At 50.9% G+C, this 20,303-nt stretch overlaps 1 protein-coding gene across 1 annotated transcript in view; it reads left to right on the top strand.

Annotated features, from left to right (window-relative positions):
- Positions 1-2,295: 2,295 nt before the first annotated feature.
- Positions 2,296-20,303, top strand: part of Podxl2 (podocalyxin like 2) — a 31,087-nt gene continuing 13,079 nt past the window's right edge. The window contains exons 1-2 of the mRNA XM_051154891.1: positions 2,296-2,385; positions 12,010-12,282. Of these exons, the coding sequence (XP_051010848.1) occupies positions 2,325-2,385; positions 12,010-12,282 (334 nt within the window). The 5' untranslated portion in view covers positions 2,296-2,324. The remainder of the gene's footprint in view (positions 2,386-12,009; positions 12,283-20,303) is intronic.

The following is a 20,303-nucleotide window of genomic DNA, read 5'->3' as shown; positions in this document are numbered from 1 at the left end:
ATAGAGTTGAAGAGCCCAGTTTATCTATCTAATGACACCCCCTTCAATGAGGACTGAATATAGTTTGCAAAAACATCCAGCATAGGCCAGGCGTGATGGCACAAACCTTTAATTGCAGCACTCGGAGGGAGCAGATGGATCTCTGTGAGTTCAAGCCCAGTCAGGGCTAAAAATAATAAATAATATTTTTTTATCTTTAAAAAGTGTAATGATATTTTATATCATTTTATAATTTGGGGGGGCCTTTTCTAGTCACCCACTCCAGCTCGCAAATAATGAGACAGAGACCTCTTAGATTTATTCAGCACTCTTTTAAAGCACCAGAGCTGGGCAGATGTTGATTATTCTAACCCTCTAGGCTAATCTGGCTACTTCCCAGCCATGCGCCTTGAATTACTTGTCACATTGGTCCTGCCTGGGCTGCTTCTGCCCCATCAGGTCAGTCCTCACGGCCACGGCCTTTCTCTCTCTCTTCTCTGTCTACCCCAGACTGAAAACAGAAGTCCAGCCTCCTTGTTCTCTGTCCAGTCATTGGCTCTCAGTTTCTTTATTAACCAATCCAGAGATCATTGGGAAGCAATGTTTACACTGCATTAGTAAAGGGAATTCTTCATAGAAATGGCAGTGCCCACATCCAGACTGTAACCAGATCTCAGGGCACAGAAACCAGCACCTGAACACACACTGCACAAGACTAGCCTCCAACAAAAAGGACTTGGTTTTTAGACTATTTTTATTTTATGTATATGTGTGTCTGCCTGCCTGTTTGTTTGTGCACCGGGTGCATGTGTGGTGCTCACAGAGGCCAGAAGAGGGTACCAGATCCCCTGGAACTTGAATCAATACCAGTTCTAAATCATGTGGGTGCTGGGAATAGAGCCCAGGTTCTCTGCAAGAGCCAGCAAGTGCCCCTAAACAACAAGCCAGTCTCCAGTCTCTTCGTTCGTGTGTGTGTGTGTGTGTGTGTGTGTGTGTGTGTGTGTCTATGTGTGAATATATGTCATGTGTCTGCAGATGACCAGATGTCAGAAGAGGGCATCAGATTCCCTGGAGCTGGACATACAAGCAGTAACAGTGTGGGTGCTGGGAACCAAATCTGGGTCCCTCCAGAAGAGTGGCAAACTTTCTGCTGAGCTGTCTCTCCAGTGCCCCTTCCTCTCCCACCAGACAATCTTATGTAGCTCAGACAGACCTGGTCTTAACCCACAGCCCCCAATTACCCTGCCCCTCACTGCTTGCATTACCTGCATTTACCACCATGTCTAGCTACAGTTTGTTATTTTGCACAAATGTTTTCCTAATTTATTGTCTATAAGGAAAAATCTCACAAACCTCTGGGTGCTGGACAGTTACGCTCTGGACGGTGTTTTCTCTGCTCCTTAAAGAAGCAGGGCATCTTTCTGTCTTGAGAATTGCCAGAGCTTCTCTCTGTATCTAGAATGGCTTCTCCCAAACCCAGCTTCCTCAACATTCCATGCATCCTATGAATGTCTCTACAGAGTGAAGGGTCCCTCTGCTGCCTGCCCACTGCCCTTTGTGCTTAAACAATCTTCCTACAGTGTGGCTCTGGTCCCACATGTTGAGGAATGTCCCTGTTCTCCTGAGACTGAGGAAGAGTAATGCCTGCCTTATTTGCCACCATCGTGCTTGGCACAGGAGAGGGAAGCGCCGGCTAGAGAGAAAGGCAGTTCTCACAAGATGTCTCATGACAGGGACAAACCTTGCCTCAGGCTGTGAAAGCCAACTGGAGGTTGAGGTCTAAACTACACCCAAAGGCAATAGTAGTGCCTCAAGGGTTAAGAGTTCAGTTCCCAGCACCTATATGGTGGCTTACAACCATCCGTGGACACCAAGCATGCACGTGGTGCAATGCATACATGCAGGAAAAACACTCACACATATAAAATGAAAATAAACTACACCTGACACAGAGTTCAGCTCTCTGCTCTTGCCCGGACACCTCACCAAAGCCTGGCCTTCAGGACCCCCAGGCCATGTGCCCCAGCAGGTCTGTGCTGATCCTGGCCTCTGTTTCCTTCACTGAAGCTAGGGGCCGGGTCTACTGCACAAAGGGTGCGGGGACCCGCTTCCCAGGGATGTCCCGGCGTGGTGAAGTGTGCGAGGCTAGAGGTGCAGGTGTGAAGCCAGACTCAGCAGCAAGGGCCCGCCCCCGAGCCATCCACTGCATCGATTGGGCAGCTGAGCGCCTGAGTGACAGGTACGCGGGCCAACGGAGATCGCGCGCGCCGCCGCCTTCGCTTTACGCGCCCCCGATGCCGGCCCGGGCGCCGCGGCGCTGCGGCTGCGGGCGGCGACGCTGCACCATGGCCCGGCCGCTGCGGGCCGCCCGACTGCCGCCGCCGCTACTGTTGCTGCTGGCCGCGGGTGAGTGAGGCCGGGCCCCCTCCGCGAGGGCGCAGCGCGCACAGGGCCAGTGCTGGTAGCGCCGCAGAACAAAGGCTGTGGGGCGCGCGGGGTCGGCCGCGCGCGGGGAGGAGGCGGCGGCGCGGGGCCTGGCGCGGGGACCCCCTTAGGCGCCGTGCCCTGGGCGCTGGATGCTCTATGCCACGCGCGCGCACGGGGACAGCGGCTACGGGGCCGCTGCACCAAGGTGTCCGTGCCCCACCTCTCGCCAGGTGACAGGTGACAGGTGATCAGTCTGCGGCCACCAAGCAGAGGGGCGTGTGCGTGCGCGCGCGCAAGGATGTAGGGAAGCGCAGCAGGGAGGCGAGAGCGCACGGGTGGCACCCTTGGAGAAATCGTATCATAAAGGTCCGGCGGGTCCCCATAACGCTTGGTCCAGGGATGCCGAGGGCTGAGAGCGAGCTGCGTGGCCGGGGTGGATGTTTACATATGCGTGGAGCTTGCCTGGGAAGGCGTGTGCGTGTCGTTGCGAACGCGTGTCCTCGACTGCGTGGGGCAACTTTATTAGGAGCTGACAAAGGGCTAGGTCTGCGACAGCGACTGCTGCCATACGGGGCTGTGTGTGAGACTCCAGTACGCGGGTTTCCATTCAGCAGTCTCACCAGGTACCTCGTTAGAGTGGGTGTGTGACAGGTCTGGCCCTGCGGCAGGTAAGAAATGGATATGTCTGTGTGAGAGAGAGACAGCTTCTCAGAATAGACATGGGATTCAGGGGTGTGTGTGTGTGTGTGTGTGTGTGTGTGTGTGTGTGTGTGTGTGTGTGTGTGTGTGTGTGTGTTTTTCAGGGTGTGTGTGTGTGCGCGTGTGCGCGTGTGTGTGTGTGTGTGTGTGTGTGTGTGTGTGTGTGTGTGTGTGTGTAGGGTGTGTGTAGGGGGCAGGCACAAGAGCTTGACAGGCTCAGAGGCAAGCCAGCGCCACAGAAGGGGATGGAGAAAGGCTGACTGCAAAGGTGGTGGGTCAGACCAGGACATGGTAGAGCAACTTCTCACGCAAGGGTGGAGCTGGGACCCCTTCCTAAGGTGGGCCTGGTGCAGGAGCAGGGTGCTGGGCTGGGTAGGCTACAGGACTCAGTGAGAATAGTCCCGAGCTGCTAACCCCTCCTATGGAGACAGGCATGGGACTGGCTACTAGTGCTCAGGCAGTTACCCCACCACAACCCACCCTCCATAATGTATGCAGATTTGAGGGGGGTCTCTGTGAGGGGAGGAGCCAACCTTGCTTGATATGGACAGGTGGTGGGCCCTTACTTTGAGACTGTTAACGATAGAACCCCAGGAAAATGTCTGCAGGAGCTAAGAAGGCTGTAATTCCAGCTCTAGAAACCTAAAGAGGTAGGCAGCTTGGGAGTGCAAGGCCAGACTTAGTTGCAGAGCAAGACTCTGTCTCTAAATAAATAGATAGATAAAAATAAAATAAAACAAAAAGGATGGGAGGGGACCGGCCCCTCACACTGCTGTGGGCTGCCGTGGGGCGTGTTGGGTTAACAAGAGCACAATTTGGGGGGAACTGTCTATTGATGTTGGCATCAGACATCTACACAGGCCACCTGCCCCTTTGTACATAGCTCTCTCTCTGGAAGGTCTGCTGTCTCTCCCGAGTGGAAGCCACAACCACCAGCGGTACAAGTCAGAACCCAGGCCTGGCTCTTACGGCCCTATCCTAGTGACCAGTGGCATGAGAGCCAGGCTCCCTCCCTCCTCTTTCGCACCACACTCTCTCCATTAGCATGCCCCTGTACAGGCATGCGTGTGTCTACCAGCCTGCCTCTTTTTTATACCTTTGTGTAGAAGAAGAAAGCTTTACTGAAGCACTCTTTCTCAGCAGTGCACGGCCGTGGAGCCCGGGTGGGGGATGGGGCTGTAGGATGGGGGTGCTAGAGCATTTCTGTTGTGGCTGCCACTCCAGGCTATGGGGGCAGAGTGGCAGATGCTGCCCAGCCACCTCCCATGCTGGTGTCTGCTAAGGGCTTAGGGGGATCCGACTTGAAAGCTGCTGACTAGGGGAGGGCGGTGTGCAGCTGGTGGGAGATAGAAGAGCTTGCCGAACAGTAGACACACTAGGTTCCAGGGGCCTTGGCTTTCTGTGATCCTAAGATACTTGCCTGTTTCCTTAGTCCCCTTTTCTGGGTTTGTTCGGGTCCTTTTTTTTTTTTTTTTTTTTTTTTTTTTTTTTTTTTTTTTTTAGGCTGATACCACCATCTCTGCCTTTTCCTTTCTGCCCCCCTTTGGGGTGATGAAATAACAGAAAACGCAGCGGCTCGAGGAAGAAAATGAATCACACAGAGAGCATAATTCCGGGCTTTTCAGTCAGGTGGGGGACTCCACTGAGGCAGACTAGTTATTAAATGAAAAAGTAATGATATACAGAATGGACAAGGCTCACCTTCTATTCTGGTGTCTTCTTAGGGTTGGTAGAACTGAAAAGAAATATCCTGTGCCCCCCCAACCCCCCCCCCATATTGCCTAAGTAATTACACACTCCCAAAGCCTTTGAAAATATTTAGATCTATATAAAGACAGAGCAGCCATCCCCAGGAACATGCCGTCCAAAGAATGAAATTTGGATGGGAAAAAATGAAAACCAAGGAAATAATCAGATTTCTGCCCTCCCCACCCCACCCCACCCCCACACCCCCTTTTTCAAAGTGAAATTTCAGTCTTTGTTAATGCCTACAGACTACCCGGAGAGGTGGAAAAAGAAGAGGAGGTGCTGTGGGGTGGGGTACTGCTGGCTGCTGGGGTGCAGATGGAGGCTGAGAGTGGACGCTCCCGCCTGCATTATGGAAGTATCAACGTGCAGACCCAGGATGAGCCTAGCCATAGTGCTCTGCACACCGACCTGGCTGATCAAGATGCATTGCCTCCCACACCCGTGGGAAGCGCACAGCCCTACTCTGCTGTCTTGGGGCAGCTGGCTGGAGAGCTGGGCAGTTCAAGGTCCAGCTGGCTTCTGTGCCACACTTAAGTTAGTTTTGTTGTTTGTTTGTTTTTGTTTTTCCTTTTTTTTCAAGATAGGGTGTCACTCTGTACCTCTTGCTGTCCTGGAACTCACTATATAGACCAGTCTGGCCTTGAACCCAAAAAGATCACCTTGCCTCTGCCTCCCAAGTGCTGGGATTAAAGGCGTGCCCACCACACCCAGCTAAATTAGGTTCTGAGGAGACAGTGCAGAAGCTCCCAGTCAAGCAGGCCACACATCTCTTCAGGACCCGTCTGGAGTAGGAGTTGAGACTCTTGAGGAGGAACAACGTTACTCTCCTTCTGTGGCCGAAGCTGTGTCTTACCCAGCATCCTTGCTGAGGCACAGCGTCTAGATGAAGCTTTGCTCCTCGTGGCCTCGAAGCGTGGCTACTCAGGCACCCTGGGAACCTGCACAACATTCGGGGCTTAATTAGCACACACATCCCTCATCACCTGACGTTTTCTCTTCTTCCTGGGATGCATGAATGAGTTTTTCCAGATTGGTTTCTCTCATTTGGCTCCCTGCCACCCCTGCTCCTCAGCCCTGGGGAGGCTGCTTCTACAAACGAGGGCTGCTGTAGCAGCTGGTATCTTGTATACAATTTAGATTCCATTTCTTTCCCCCCCCCACACACACAAACTGCTAATTTCCCTGCAGGCAGAGACTGTCCAGTGTCCATCTTTGTATCAGCAGGGAGGGCCTGGCATGCCACTTGGCTCAGGAGTGATCACATGATTCTTGTATGAATTTTACCTGCAATAAGGTGGGTACACTCCCTGTGAGTAAATCTCAGTTTTACCAGGCATTTGGGGTAACAGGAATCTGTGGATCTGTTTCACTTTTTTAAAATTAGAAAATAAGTGTTAAATAAGTAAGGACAGTTTATATAAGTGTTTCTAAACTGGGCCCCTGTGGACCTGGGAATGAGAGATCAGTGGAGGACAGCGTTCTGGAGGCTCTTTGCAGGAAGAGCCTCCTCCCAACCCCCTGGACTCAGCTTGGAACCTCAGGTAGAGTGGTCAAAGAAAAGGGGTGCCCTGCAGTCCTCAGTGCTGGTGCCCTTCCTTGGTACCACCCCTTGGGATAGCTTTGCTGCCTTGAATATCGTTTGATGCAGCCCAGCCCAGCCCATCAAATAATGACTTCCCAAACCTCCTTCCCAGAACATCTGTAAGGCCTTTCCTGTGGGGAGAAGCAGCTAATTACAGCTCTTTCTATTAACTTAATCCCATGAGTCCTCCATGATTTCATCTGTAAAACAAGAAGGTCCAAGCCAATTATTATTTATTCACTCAAGGGCTTGTCGTGTACCAGGAACTAGACACAGCAGTGTCGGGGGACATGCTTTGTGCTGAGGGAGTCTGGATGATTGTTTGGTACCCTCGGGTGGGCAAACGGTAGGGCCAGGACTGTGATGACAAAGAATGGCATCCTGCCTAGGCTAGTAACCAGGAAGGCTGCTCAGAATATGTTTGGGAAGTTGGCTCGGTGGATAAGAGTGATTGCTGTACAAGCTTAAAGGCCTGAGTTAGGGTCCCAGCACCTACAAGAAAGGCTGGGCATGGCTGCGCATGCCTGTAACCCCGTAACCCCAGCTTTGGGGCCAGAGACTGGTAGATCTTGGAGTTGGGTGGCCAGCTAGGTAAGTCTCCATCCCAGTGAAAGACTCGAGCTCAAGGGAATAAAGCAGAGAACAGAAGAGGAAGCCACCTGACACTCTGGCTGCTGCATGTGCAGGCATACTCACATGAATACAACACTTAAACACACACACACACATGCATACACACATGCATACACACATACGAACACACATATACATACATACATACACACGTACATACATACATACATACATGCTTACACACACACACACACACACTGAGCGGAGGAGGCAGGGGTGAGGGATGGGGCAGGGAGCAAGCAAGCCCTGAGCCCAGAGGCAGGAATAAGTTAGGCAGATGGGAAGGCTGAAGAGATGGCTCAGCAGGTGGGATCACTTGCTGCTCTTGCAGAGGACCTGGATTCAGTTCTGAGCACCCATATACTGCAATTCACACCTCTAGTTCCAGGGGATCCAGTGCCCTCAGCCTGGCTCCATGGGCACTACATGCAGGTGGTACATGTAGGTCCACCTTCAGGAAAAATAAAAATAAATCCATCTTTGAGAATTAGACAGGAGAGATGGGGAAAAATGGATGCTCATGCAGAAGGCGTAGCATATATGAGGGGGAAAAAAGGAGCTTGTAATGTTCTAGAAATCTCTAGAAACTCAGTTTACAGCACAGAGCATGAGTGGGGAAGGCTGTGACTGGAGAGCGGATGAGGGGTACTGGGGTGTATGCACTGATGGAGAGCCCCACCCCCCGTCACTGTTAAGGATCTGGCTGGGTCGTCTTTGTGGTGGGATGGTAGCTACAGATTTCGCTGTCAGAAAGCTGCTCTGAGTTTTGCTATTCCAAGTGCGCTCTGTGGACCAACAGCATTACTCATCCAAACGGAGCCAGGCACAGTGGGTGAGTCATGTGTACACTTAGGCCTGGTGGCACTCGGCTCCAGAGGAGAGTGTGGAGGAGCGACGGGGCACAGTGAGCAGCGCCCTGGAGGAGCACCTGAAAGGTCGCTGGCTGGGGCGTTGTCTCAGTGGAGAGTTGCAGAACTCAAGGATGTTCTCGGGGCCAGCATGTTGGGAGGGTGGAGCTTGGAGAAGCCACCTTACCTCCTCAAGGTGTTGGCCTTTGAATAGACCTGATTTCTTCCTCCCAAAACTGCTGGCCCTTTGGGCTGTGAGCAGTGTGGACCTTGTGCCAACAATGTGGCCTTGACTGCTTCGTTGTAGTGTGACGTGTGGATCGCTCTGCCTATGTGTGTGTGTGCGTGTGCGTGTGTGTGTGTGCGCGTGTGTGTGTGTGTGTGTGCGCGCACACGCGCGCATGTGTGTAGCACCATTGTTCACCCTGTAGAATGAGTGGAGGAGGAATGAGCCTTCCCAGGTTCTGTCCACGCTTTGCTCCCAGCAGCACTTCTTGCTCAGCGTCCTTCCCTCTCGCAGTCGGCTAGCACAGGCACCTGCTGTCATTCTGTGCTTTTGGGCCTCTTCCCTTCCTGTTACACTTACACTATGCTATGGGGATTCGTCTTCTCCCTGGGCCCTTTCTATTTCTGTATCTCCCTGGCCTTGTGTAGTGCCCAGTGCAAAGCCTGCATGTATAAAAAGGATTTTTTGGGTGAATGAATGGAGTTTGGTTGTTCAAGTCCTAACCTAACATGAAAGCACTCCATTTATAACTTTCCTTCCTCAGTATCCATGCAGGCTGTGTCAAACTCGGGGCTTTGTAACAGATCACCCCAAAATTTCATGATCTAAAGCAGAACTTCTTGGGATGGCAAGACAGCTCAGTAGGTAAGGGCATTTGTCACCAAGCCTGAGGACCTGAAGTCTCTCCATCCCACGTGGTAAAAGGAAAGAGATAACATCCAAAGTTGGTCCTTTGACATCCATGCACACGTACATATGCATACACGCAAAACACACACACACACACACACACACACAGGGAGGGGCATGGGCTCCGATGAGAGAGAGAGAGAGAGAGAGAGAGAGAGAGAGAGAGAGAGAGAGAGAGAGAGAGAGAGAGAGAGAGAGAAAGAGAGAGAGAATAAATATAAATTTAAATTTAAAAATTAACAAGACCTCCAGAAATTCTTTATCATTATTTTTATCATTAGTAGTAGTAGTAATAGTAATAGTAGTCATAATGTGTGTGTGTTTTGCCAGCACATGTATGTACCGTGTGTGTACTTAGGGCTGGCAAAGGTCAGAAGAGTGTATCAGATCTCCATGAAGTGGAGTCGTAGATAGCTGTGAGCCACCACCATGTGGGTACTGGGAATCAAACAGGAGCAACTTCTTAGCAAGAGCAGCTAGGACCCTTAACCACTGAACCATCGCTCTAGCCCCAGCCCCCAGAAATTATTGATGTGATGACCAAACAGAAACATCCACCTGGGAATGCGCTAGAAATGTGGATTCCTGGGGCTCCTCACAGAACTGGGCTCAAGGCTTATCTGTGGCTTACCTCTCTGTTTAACTCACATGCACCCCCCCCCCCCACACACACACCCTGCGTGTCCATACTGGCTCAGAAGAGAAAGGTTCTGGCTTTGAGCAAGCTCCGTCTATTTGGTTCATGCCTCTGGGCTGGCAGCGCAGCCTGGGAGCTGCTGGCCAGTCTCCTTTCAGCCAGATTCCTTCAAGTTCCAGGTCAGCTTGTCCTGGCTGGTGTTGCAACACCGGCCTTCAGCTGGGACGCTACACTAACCTGGTTGCTTTGCTCTTGTTCTACATCAGGCCAGCCTGGGCAGTTTGGCCAGGAGCCCTAAGAGAATAAAGCCTGCAAAAACGTTTCAGAGGTGTGCCCTCCAGGAGGACCCTTCCCAGAGCCTCAGAGAAGAACCTTGCACCTGGGTGGTTTCTGTGTTAGACCCAGCACCCTGACTCACTACCTGCCACCTATAATGGGATGGCTATTGCTCTTCCCCATAATACCAGGACTAGAAAAACCAGAGTATCCCTGCGAGGGGATGAGAGTTAAACTGGCATCCTCTTCTAGAAACAAAAGAGAACTTTAGGGGGAGCTGGACCTCAAGCCGGTTGCCATGGCTCCCTCTGACCTCTAGATGTCTTGAAACCATGAATATGTAATGTGGACCCAGGGGCATAGCTTCCGCTCCATGAAGCCAGGCCCTCCTGGCAGCAGGACCTTTGGCCTTGGACCTGGTGTGTGGGATAGCTAGAGATGCTCTGAAAGAGATGCGATGAATCCCTCGGTCACAGGACACACCCAGGGAGAGCCTAGCCATGTCTCTGGTCCTACCGCCCAGCAGAGCTCCCGCCACCAGGTAGAACTGGGCCCCCCACAGCTCTGAGTGAGGCCCGTGGATGAGATTGTTGAGAGAGTCTCTGAGCCTCCCAGTGGCAGGGACCAGCATGCCCTGCAGTTCTGCCTTGGTTTCCTTTGCCTCCTCAGTCAGCCAGAGTTGGCTCTGAGGCCACGCTAACATTGATGAGCCCTGACATTCACGTTAACATTTTCTTCTCCCTGCTTCCTTTCATACGGCTCGCCCTTCTTCCCTTCCCATTTGTTTTTTTGTTTGTTTGTTTGTTTTGTTTTTTTGTTTTTGAGACAGGTCTTACTTCAAGTTTGCAATCCTCCTGCCTCAGTCTCCAGAGAGCTGGGATTATAGGTGTGAGCTCAGCCTTTTCCTAAATGCAGGTGAAGATAACAGCCCATCATCTGCTCGTAGGTCTCTCTAGCTGGCCTCTGTGCTTTCTTCGGGTCCCTGTACAGCAGTGCACACAGTACCTGGGGGCTCACTGGGGATAGATAGCTCTGCCCACTTGGAACAGTGTTTCACCCCCATGCCTGGGCCTGGGGGCTTGGAGTGACTGTCCATGTTTTAGAAATGAGACCACCAAGGCTGGCTTAGAGCCCCTCCACTCAGGGAGGGAAGACAAGGATAAAACTTGGTTTTTGTTTTGTTTTGTTGTTGGGTTTTTATTGTTTTGTGTTTGTACCTGCCTGCCTCCCCTTCTGGTCCTTTTAAACCCCACTAACCCCACCCAGGTGCTTTCCTATTGGTCAGTGTGCTATTCCCAGCCCAGGCTGACTGACAGGTGCATAATGTACCTGACATTCCCAGTTTCTGCTGGAACTCTGTGGTCCTTTCTCTTCCTTTAGCGGCCAAGCGCTGTCTTCCTCATCAGGGGGTTGAGGTGATTAAAATTCAGACACTGTTTGTAAAGCACTTTGCACATGGCCCTGAAAATATGAGGTCTTGTTTTTATTATAAACATCACTGAAATTTTCCCTTCATTATAGTCACAGCAGGTCTCCATCCGGTGCAGGGGCATGGGTGGGGCTTGGAGCTGCTCTCCTCACACCACTGATGTCTTAGGAAGGATGCAGAGTACATTCCATTTAACCTCCTGGTCTTCTGGGTAGGAGGTGAAACCCAAGACCATCGAGAAACTTCTCCAAGCATTGAATGAGATGGTGACCAAGCTAGCTGTGAAGGTGGCCAATAGTGCAGTTCTACTGTCCTCAGGGTCAGAGGGAAAGAGAGGGAAGATGGTCCTCTTTAATTTGTAGTCTGGTCTTCATCTATTTTGTCTTGATAAGGCAGGAGAGTTCAAGATTCTAAGCAAACATACAGAATTACCAGCTTGGTGAGTTCGCCCTGCAACCTTGCGTGGGTGACCAAACTGCGCCCAGGAGACCTGCCGCGATGCAGCTCGCATCTAACGCGGGTTGGAAGTGTTTCGGACTGGGATGCAGACTTAGAGAACATTGTCAAATGCGGAGCGAGGTCCTTGGCTGACATTTGTACCTGCAGTGTCTGGCAGAGCCTCCAGACAGGGACAGAGGAGCCTTCTGAGCATCCTGGGGATGAAGGGAACAGGGTCATCAAGTCCTCACTCCCTGCTGGCCCTCTGGCCACTGTCACAGAGGAGACTGCACACACGCACTACAAAGGGCGTCACAGGTCCCCTTGGAGACTGAGTGCTGAGATGTGTCCGTCTATGTGATGTGTCCTTATTAATGTCTGGCTTTGTGTTTACAGGAGCGTCCCTGGGTGCCTGTGCGGTGGGTGTGGATGAGCCTGGCCCTGAGGGCCTCACCTCCACCTCCCTGCTCGATCTGCTGTTGCCCACTGACTTTGAGCCACTGGACTCGGAGGAGCCCAGTGAGGCCATGGGTCTAGGTGCTGGCCTAGCCCCAGGCTCAGGCTTCCCCAGTGAGGACAGCGAGGAGTCCCGGCTGCTGCAGCCGCCACAGTACTTCTGGGAAGAGGAGGAACTGAACGGCTCCAGCTTGGACCTGGGTCCTACCGCAGGTAGCTCTGCCCACTTATCTTCACACAGGATACCTGGGGTGATCTATGTTGACAGGGGCCACGGGGTAGTTTCTGCTCCAGTCTCTTCTCCTTTTCCCTCTGGTGTCCTCCAGGCTGCCATCTGTCACCTGTCACCTGTCACCTGTCATCATGGCCACATCTTCTTAATGGTGACTACTGTTGGCTGACCATGGTGGCGCACGCCTTTAATCCCAGCACTCAGGGAGTCAGAGGCAGATGAATCTCTGTGAGTTCAAGGCCAGCCTAGACTACAAAGTGAATCCAGGACAGCCAGAGCTGCACGGTGAAACTTTTTCTCGAAAACCAAACACCAAAACCAAACAAAAAACTAAAACAAAATAGTGACTACTGTTTAGTGAGGCCCAGGTATCCACACATACAGCCAACTCAGGGCTGCTAACCAGTACACAGAGCAAGCTTGCCAGGCTTCTAGCCCTAGCCCTCTGCAGTGATGTTGGCTTGTGGGAGGTCCTTTTTTTTTTTTTTTAAGATTAGGAAAAGAAAACTGTGGTATCATAAATCAGCCACAAATCTTCCTAAACTATGACATACTCATATCTTTGTGATTTAAATAAGAATTGGTTAAGAGCACTAGTTGCTCTTCAAGAGGACCTGGGTTTGGTTCCCAGCATCTGCATGGTGGCTCACAGCTGTCTGTAATTCCAGTTCCAGGGGATCTGACACCCTCTTTTGAACTCCTCAGGCACCAGGCACACATGTGGTACACAGACAGACAGACATGCAGGGAAAACTCTCATGCACGTTAAAATAAAATATATACATGTAAAATTTTTTACGTGAATATGAGTGGGGTGTGGTGGCCATGTCTTTAATCCCAGCACTCAGGAGGCAGAGGCAGGTGGAGCTCTGTGAGTTCCAGGTCAGCCTGTGAGTGAGACTGTCTCCAAAGAAGAAGAAGGAGGAGATAAACGTTGTGCCTGAGATAGCACAGTGTGTCTGGGGCCTGAGATGTTCCCTGTCCCTGAGGGCGGTTAACCAGGTGTGATGGCCCCGGCAGTCTCTGCACTCAGCTGACACAGGAGGATCAGGATGAGGTGGAGGCCAGCCTAGACTATGTGGCAAGACCCTGTCTCAAAAAAAGCCGAGGTCTGGAGCTGAGACACGAATGTGGAGTTGCCTCCCTGATCACACACAAGGGCGTGGCGTCCATCCCTAGAACCCAGAGGGGAGGATCTTGCTCAGTTTGATAGGAACAATTATAATGGTCTTTGGTCAGGGCCTGGCAAACAATATAAATGGAGTATATATCCATTAATAATATATCTAACATTAAATCTCTATGTATGTGTGTGTACATATTTTAAATGTAGATTATGTGATATATTTTATATAACGTGTCTTACATTATAGAATATCAGCTATAGTTTTAGGGGCTGGAGAGATGGCTCAGTGGTTTAGAGCACTGGCTGCTCTTTGAGAGGATCCAGGTTTGATTCCCAGCACCCATATTGTGACTCACAACCATCATCCGTAATCCCAGCTTTAGGGGACTTAACAGGCATGACAGTGTTGTGCATACATGTATGTAGGCAAAACGATTATAAATATAAAATGAAAATAAATAAAATGTAGTTTTTGGCCCATGCCTGTGATCCCAGCACTCAGGGAGGCAGAGGCAGGCAGATCTCTGTGAGTTTGAGGCCAGCCTGGTCTACAAAGCCAGTCCACAGCAGCCAAGGCTACACAGAGAGACGCTGTCTCAATACCCCACCCCCAATATGGTTTTAGTTTGGACTTGGAGCATGCATGGGGTAGTGGAGAAAAGGCAGATCCTATAGTTCCAACCCCACCCACTGACAACAATCTGGCATCAGGGAGAAGTACAAGGCCAAAGCTCCGTTTTCTCACCCAGGACATGGGGGTCCTCGCCTTGGAGGGAGGTGCAGCTTAAATGAAGGGATGTGTTCCCAGCATGCAGTGTAGGTAGGGTTTGGCACTGGGAAGTGCTCTGCAAATGGTTGCTGCTGTTACCGCTGCCACACTTTTTTTTTTCCTGATGAGGAATTCATTTTTTTCCTGCCACTGTGAAATCTTTCTATAGAAGAAAGAAAATATGTCTGCCACTTAGAAACAGAAGCACTTTTACAGTTTGTCAATTGCTTTTTTTTTTTTTTTTAATGTTTTTTTTAGGTTTTTACAGATTCTGTTTATTTACATACTGTGTGTATGCCTACTTGTTGTGCATAGCATGTGTGTGCAGTGCCCAAGGAATCCAGAAGAGGGCAGCATATCCTCTAGAACTAGAGTTATAGGAGCCGGTGATCTGTCCATGTAAATTCTGGGAGTTTAACCAGAAAATCCTCTGAATATACTTAATAACAGCTGAGTCATCGCCCCAGCCCCTTGAATAGTTTCTGTTGCTTTGCGTTTGGAGCAGTTCTTCCTTCCCTGAGATTGCTGCTCCTCCATCCTGCTGTTATCCTGTGGTTTTATACTTTTATATTTAACTATTGCAATGTACGGTGGGATGCAGAGGCCTGTTACTTTTCTTGTTATTGTGATCACATACCCGACAGGAAGAGTTTAAAGGAGGAGGGGTTTGTTTGGGCTCAGAGTTAAAGCGACACAGCACCACCATGCAGGGGACGATGCAGTGGCCCCACCAGGGCAGGCATGTGAATCCAACATGCCTCAACTGCTCACATCTTGGGGAACAGGAAACAGAGAGTGGAAAGGAAGTGTCTAAGCCTGCCCCTAACAACCCTCTTCCAAAATGGTGCCATGAGCTGGGGACCAATTGTTCAAAACAGGAGTTTGTGAGGACATTCTCATCCCAACCACCAGAGGGCCTCATCTCCTTTACCTGGTTAGGCTCATCACTTCAGCAGTTCTGCCCTTTTCTGTACTGGGCAGTCAGACGCTCTGGGCCTCTTTCTCTCTGGCTCTTCCTGTTGTGGAGCCGCATGTAGGCGGTGGGTAGCAAAGCCTGGGACTGGCTCCTGGGGCCACAGCAGGGCCTGAGTCCAGGGAAGGTTTGCATCTCCTCTCTGGGCATCTCCAGGCCTCTTGGTAAGACGTCATCCACTGAATTCAGGCCGTGTCATAATTTCTAGGCCTCAATACGGCTTACTTGGTGTTGTTGCTTTCTCGTCTTGTCTCACAGAGTGTTGCTAACATACATAGTCCTTGCAAGAAAGGAAGGGAAGAGGCAGGCAGGCCCCCTCAGTGCTGGCCTCTTGTCTGTGTACTTACTGGTGGCCTCCTCCTGTCCCCTGGTGTCTTCCCTTTCTTTCTTTCTTTCTTTCTTTCTTTCTTTCTTTTTTTTTTTTTTTTTTTTTTGAGATAGGGTTTCTCTGTGTATCCTTGGCTGTCCTAGACTCACTTTGTAGACCAGGCTGGCCTCGAACTCACAGTGATCCGCCTGTCTCTGCCTCCCGTGTACTGGGATTAAAGGCATGCGCCACCACGCCTGGCTTTGTCTTCCCTTTCTACACCACATGACCCCAAGGAGCAGCCATCTTCCTGAGCAAACATTCCTGGATGAGCCCTAGTAATACAGAACGCAGCCTATACCTCCAGCCCACCAGTAGCTGGTCTCCACAGTGCAGTCCCACCTCTTCCCCTGCCCTCTCCTGCCTGACAGAGCTGTGCTGACTCAGGGGCTCACCTGGCATCCAGCCCCAGCCCCGGGAGCCTATTCTAACTGGCACTAGCTCAAGCCTGCTCCGTAAGCCTCAGTTTCTGATTCTTTCCATCCCATTGGCCCCAGAAGCTCTTTTGCACCTTGCCTGCCTGGTTGCTAGGTGACCATCCTTTATTTATTACCCAGCTCAATAGGGACGGTCACTCTGTCCGTGAACAGATGATGGGGGTAGGGGGTGGGGGCTGTGGTGCTGCTAGTGCCCTGTCCATAGGTGTGCAGCCTGGCTGGTAACATGGGGCTGCTGTCCCATGCCATCCTACTCTCCAGAGCAGTGCTGGGTGAAGGTACTCCACTTTCTAATCCACCCACTGGAAGGGTGTCTCTATAAGCCATTAGCAGCCCCTCACCACAGTTTCCCTGCAGTGCCTGCTGGGCATTACTGCAAGAGGGATGAGGTGGGAAGAGAGTTAGGGTCTATGCTGGCAGAGGGTAGGCAGGCTGATGATACTCAGAGGACCCATAAGGCCATGTGTCACTCATCACCATTACCCTGTTCTGTTCTTGCACCCTGAGGAGTTGGAGTCCTACACCCGGAGCTTGAGAAGGTGCTCAGGGAGGCTCTTCAGGTCGATGGGTTTCCAGGAGTGTAGACACAACAAAGTGGGGTAGGGTGGAGATGTATCCACGCCCTCAGCCAGCTCAAGGTAGAGTTAAAACAAGATCAGCTCCTTCCCAATTGCTAGTGATAAACACTAGCTGCTGTTTTATCCAGTCTTAGCTGCTTTCTGTTGTAGGGTTGGAAGGTTCTAGAAGCCAGACCTCCATGGTGGAAAGGCTCCATCTGGGAGGACTTTGGGTCCTTGTGGTCCTGTAGCAGAACAAAGCTGGAGAGGGGCGAGCCTGAACTGCTCCGTGAGACTTGCCCCTTGATAATGATACAAAGCCACCCAGAAGCCGGAGCACTAAAGGCCTATCTCTCAGTGCGATCATAACCACAGTGAAACTCTCCCTCCCCTTATGTACCCCACACTACCAGAACTCACAATCCTCCTGCCTCAACCTCCTAAGTGCTGTGCTTACAGGTGTACAACACCCACTGTTGCCTTCTGAACAATACATTTCTCTTTTGTTGTTGTCGTTATTGGTTTTTTTGTTTTTGTTTTTGTTTTTTGTTTTTTTGGTTTTTTTTGACACAGGGTTTCTCTGTGTAGCCTTGGCTGTCCTAGATTCACTTTGTAGACCAGGCTGGCCTCGAACTCACAGTGACCCGCCTGCCCCTGCCTCCTGAGTGCTGGGATTAAAGGCGTGCACCACCACACCCTAAGATTGCTCCTCCTGTCACCCTCTAACTGCTCCCTTTTCTGTAAGGCAGGATCGCATCAGGCACAAAGGTCTCAGAGAAGTGAGTTAGAATCCTGCCAGAGAGGCTGTGGAGGAGAGGCTGTGGCTGTCCCTGGAGGCCTGCAGGTCCTAGAAGCCCCATGCATATACACGCCAACTCATGGGCTTGGGTGGAGAGGGACCTATGGGGGCTTATGGGACAAGGAACAGGCTTGCAGCTCCAGCAGGAGACTCAGTGTGGGTTATCCTGGGCTATCCTGCTCCATCTTGTTCTACTGGCTTTAATTCGGGCAGACTGCTCAGAAAAGTCATTGTCCCTTCTTTTAGTGACCCCCATTGGCAGTGAGCAATCCCAGGACGAGGGGAAGGTCAGGCTGGTTCAGGTCGGGTCTTGAACCCCTTGCCTGTCCTGTCCCAAGGCCAGAATACTCTGATTGGCAAAGCCTGGGGTAAGCTAACCCTAAAGCCAGTGCATTGAAATCCTTAACTCCAAGAAGAGGAGGGGCATCTCTCCAGAGGGGGCTCACACTCACAGAAAGAGGGGCAGTGGAGGGGGCCGCGAGCAGCAGTGCCTTGAGTAGATGTGTGATTCATAAGGGCTTTCACTCTGAGTGTCTCGCAGATCGCAGAAACAGGGCGGCCACCATCACTGTTTTATAGCTAAGGAAACTGGGTCAGAAATGTAAAAGTGGCACTAAATTACCCAGATAAGTGGCAGAGCTAAATCTCAAATCAGCCACCCTCCCCTAGATGGAATCATTCTTACTAGACTTCTTTAATTACGCCTGCCTGAAATGGAGCTTGCAGAAACCAGACGCCACGGCAGCTGTCTGCTGGGACTCGGAGATAGTTTCGTACCGCGAATCCTTGCTGAGCCGTAGCTGCTCCTGCACACGCTCTGACCCTGCGGTTACTGTACCCAGATGAGTCCAGTCACAGGCCCACAAGGCAGAGTCAGCCGCCAATACGGAAGGGACCACCCCGACCCCAGGAATAAGGAAAGCTCCTTGTTTTTAGGCTTTTCAATGAGTACTAGCATATGAATCTTTTAAAATGCAAATAAAAGAAAAAAGTAGAATCAGCCCACATTCTCACCACCTAGAGTTTCCGAACAACGTCGTGCTGGTGTCTCTTCTGACGTCATAGAAAATGGGTTTTTTAAAGGCTTTGGCATTAAACAGAGCTTTGGTCCACACACCTCTGAGGCCTGTTCATCAACATCCATGTCCTGTGCCGGGGAGTACTCCTGCAGCTTCCCGGTGAGGCCTGATGGGGTCCTAGGGTCCACTTCTTCCACTGCAGGGGCTAGGCCTTTTTCTTTTTCTTTTTTTCTTTTTCTTTCTTTCTTCCTTTTTTTTTTTTTCTTTTAAGTCAGGGTCTCATTCCTTCCTGTCCCAGGCTGCTCCTGAACTCTAGCAAATTCTCCTGCCTCAGCTTCCCAAGTGCCCAGTCGAGCTGAGCCACCATACCAGTGGGCTCTAAGCTTTTACTGTGTGACCTGAGCTGCAGTAGATCCTGCAAACGTGAGTGTGAGCCCCTTGATCGACCCTAGAGTTCTAGAGCCTAGGGGGCTAGAGTTCTAGGTTTAGAAAAAAAATTTTTTTAAACTTATTGTGTTTTATCTCTTTAATTTGTGTTTTTTTATTTGTGTGTGTTCGCATGTTATGTGTGTGCCAGTGGAGGCCAGAAGACAGCTTTCTGGAGTCAATTCTCTTCCTCCACCTTGTGGGTCCTGGGAATCAAATTCAGGCTCGGTGGCAGGTGCCTGTGCCCACTGAAGCATCTAGCTGAATGCAGGCTCTTTTTTTTTTTTTTCTGTACTGGGTATGGAACCTAGGACCTCCTGCATGCCAGGCCAGCACTCGCCGCTGAGGGAGACCCCAGCCTTGGCTTCTGCTTCGTTGAACACTTTGGAGGCTGATCCTCGGAAAGCCGGCTTAGCTGTACCGACACGTCTCTCCTTTGCCCCTGAGTTCTATACAGATCTCTCTTGGCTTTGGGGAGTTTCCATGTTAACACTTGGTTGAATTGCTGACTGGCAGGTGCACTAAGGGGACAATATTCAGGGATTTGCCATTAACTGGAAGGGACATTTAAAGTGATATTTTAAGGTCTCTGGCTCTGGCGCCAATTTTAACTCCAGGCCTTGAACAGGGAGGTCAGTCCATTAATATTTCAGCCAATGCCAAATGTCTTTAGTGCAAACACTGTGCCCTGGGGAGAGGGACAGAATACGGTCCCGCGGCCGTAGCCCATGGAGGGAGGGGCTTGTGCAAAGCTCAGATGAGGCAGAGGGGAGACATGCAGCACGGTATATTTAGAAAGCAAACACCAGCACTGTGCTGAGGTTAAAAGACAGAAATAGAAAAGGGTGGAGGAGCAAGCCATTTGAGGAGAGCAGAGTTCACAGAGCGCAACGCTGGCCTGCCCTGAGCCCACAGTATCTCCCAGGAGCCACCACGGAGAGCCTGCTCTTCTGCTCCAGGGAGCCCCCAGCTGGTACATCTCATTCAGCAGGCACTGGCAGGACTCTGCTCTTGAAAGTGTATTGAAGCCAGGTGGTGGCGGCGCACACCTTTAATTCCAGCACTCGAGGCAGAGGCAGGTGGGTCTCTGTGAGTTCGAGGCCAGCCTGGTCTATAGAGTAAGTTCCAGGACAGCCAGGGTTACACAGAGAAATCCTATCTCAAAGACAGACAGACAGACAAAACCAAACAAAACCATTCTAAGGACAAGAGTATCACCAAGGAAGGTGGAGAATGGAGTTGTTTGCCCCCAGGATAAGGATGGTAGAAATGGAGGCACCCGGGGAATATGCTAATGTCCTTTACTTCTCTACCCAGGCAAGGCAAGAGCACTTGACAAGTGGTTCTCCCTAGATAAAACAGAAATTGGTGTAAGCTGAAAAGCACCCATTTGAGATAAGGTAGGAAAAAAGAAGCAGCAGGAGAGAAAGGCTTTTTAAAAAAGGAGGCCAGGAAAGTTCCAGAAGATAATCAGCTGCAGCCAGTTACCTGCCAGAAGGTTGGGGCTTCTAGTAGTGCAGCGTTAGAGG

Source organism: Acomys russatus, chromosome 13 (assembly GCF_903995435.1).
Source record: "Acomys russatus chromosome 13, mAcoRus1.1, whole genome shotgun sequence".
Classification (NCBI taxonomy): Eukaryota; Metazoa; Chordata; class Mammalia; order Rodentia; family Muridae; genus Acomys; species Acomys russatus.
This window is presented reverse-complemented; position numbering and strand designations above follow the sequence as displayed.